The sequence below is a fragment of the Bactrocera tryoni genome, chromosome 4, assembly GCF_016617805.1.
Source record: "Bactrocera tryoni isolate S06 chromosome 4, CSIRO_BtryS06_freeze2, whole genome shotgun sequence".
Lineage (NCBI taxonomy): Eukaryota > Metazoa > Arthropoda > Insecta > Diptera > Tephritidae > Bactrocera > Bactrocera tryoni.
Genome location: NC_052502.1, coordinates 16,964,369 through 16,965,881, shown reverse-complemented (window position 1 = coordinate 16,965,881; position 1,513 = coordinate 16,964,369). Strand labels below are relative to the sequence as shown.

Below are 1,513 nucleotides of genomic sequence, written 5' to 3'. Positions count from 1 at the left end.
TTAGTTCTCCTGTTTGTCGGTGGTCACCTTCCACAGCATCAGCTCCAAACACGCCCGTGCATCCTCTAAACTATCGTGACTCTGGCCATCTAATTGAATGTTACGTTTCAAATACGTTTTGGTCAGATGTTTTAACGAGTGTCGATACGGAAAACCGTTGGAATGTTTAAATACTATTGAAGTGTCGACAACTGTCTTGTGGACAATTTTCAGGACTCTCAGGTCATTTTCTAGACCGTGTCCTATAAGTATTGAGTTGGCGTCGATTATCTGCAGCAAATCACGCTGCACCTCGGCAAGTGTCTTAACTCGCTTATTCGATTTGGATATGTCACTTTTGGTTATGCCAGAGAAACGCGTATTATAGTCGACAATTGCTCCAATGGGGCGCACAAAGTGCTGATAAACTAATCGCCCATCAAACGCGATCACAGTTACCTTGGTCAAAGCCAGTCCACGTCCAATAAAGGACATTTCACAGTCCAGTGCGTACACCTTGGGCTTGTCGGTAATCCGGCGTGTGTGCACAAAACCGCCATATGGTCCATTAATGCCGGACACAACACCGGTCCACACGTGCACCGGATTAGACGTACAGCCCACTGACTCGCTGGAGCCACCACAACAAGTGTATTGTTTATGGTAATTGTTATGCCGGGTTTTTACTTTGTACAATTTACCCCAATGAAAGGTACATCTCTCTCGCTTCAAATATACGCCAGAACTTGTGACACGAAAAGGACGTTCACAACGTACGCATTGCTTAAGCATTGCATCGTTATTCGGCACGAGTTGCCGCTCCAACTCAGCTAGGTTCACATGGTCGTCGATATTGGTGCTAGCATTGTAAGCTGGTGCTAACTTCTTGAAAATTACAACTTTACCGTTCTGCACTGTGCTTTCAGTGGGGTAGCCATAGTTGGGCAACAGATGCGGTGCGACGACATAACTTCGTAATTTTGCCATTAACTCCGACTGTGAAATTTTGAGCCAATGGTGTTCACCCAGCGGTGTAGCGACTACTTGTGGGCTTGGAGCAGCAAGATTAGTGGTTTTTCGAACCACCAGAGGTTTATTCGCATTGTGTATTTTATTCGGTTGTTTTTGTGGTTTCTTCTCGTGTCTTTTGTCTTTGGGTCTTTCCAATTGATGGTGCGCAATTTTGTGTTGCACTTTTCTTTGTTTCTGCACTATTTGTGCCGACTGTTGGGATATCCGACGGTTATGCCTAGACAGAGTTGGTTGCTGTTGTTGTTGCCCATACATTTGTGCTAAATTTTCATTAGGGTTGTAGTTTCGATTAGTATTTTGATGAAACCTTCCGAAGTGTAGATGCTGGTCCGAGTGTCTTCTTCGCCGTGTCTCACCGGATTGCTGAGTTTGTTGTGCCATAATTAAGTTGTCTGCAAGAATAATTCAGGTATATGCTTTCTTATCAGTGAGAACTTAAATGTAACGGTATATGGAAGTTGAAATGTAGCAGTAGTAGTAATTATAAGCATCAATGTAGGTT

At 43.9% G+C, this 1,513-nt stretch overlaps 1 protein-coding gene across 1 annotated transcript; it reads right to left on the bottom strand.

The window, feature by feature from the left end:
- LOC120773686 (putative exonuclease GOR) lies at positions 1-771 on the bottom strand. Its single transcript, XM_040102717.1, has one exon. The coding sequence runs from the start codon at positions 769-771 to the stop codon at positions 1-3; it is 771 nt and encodes a 256-aa protein (XP_039958651.1).
- Between the last annotated feature and the right edge of the window lie 742 nt (positions 772-1,513).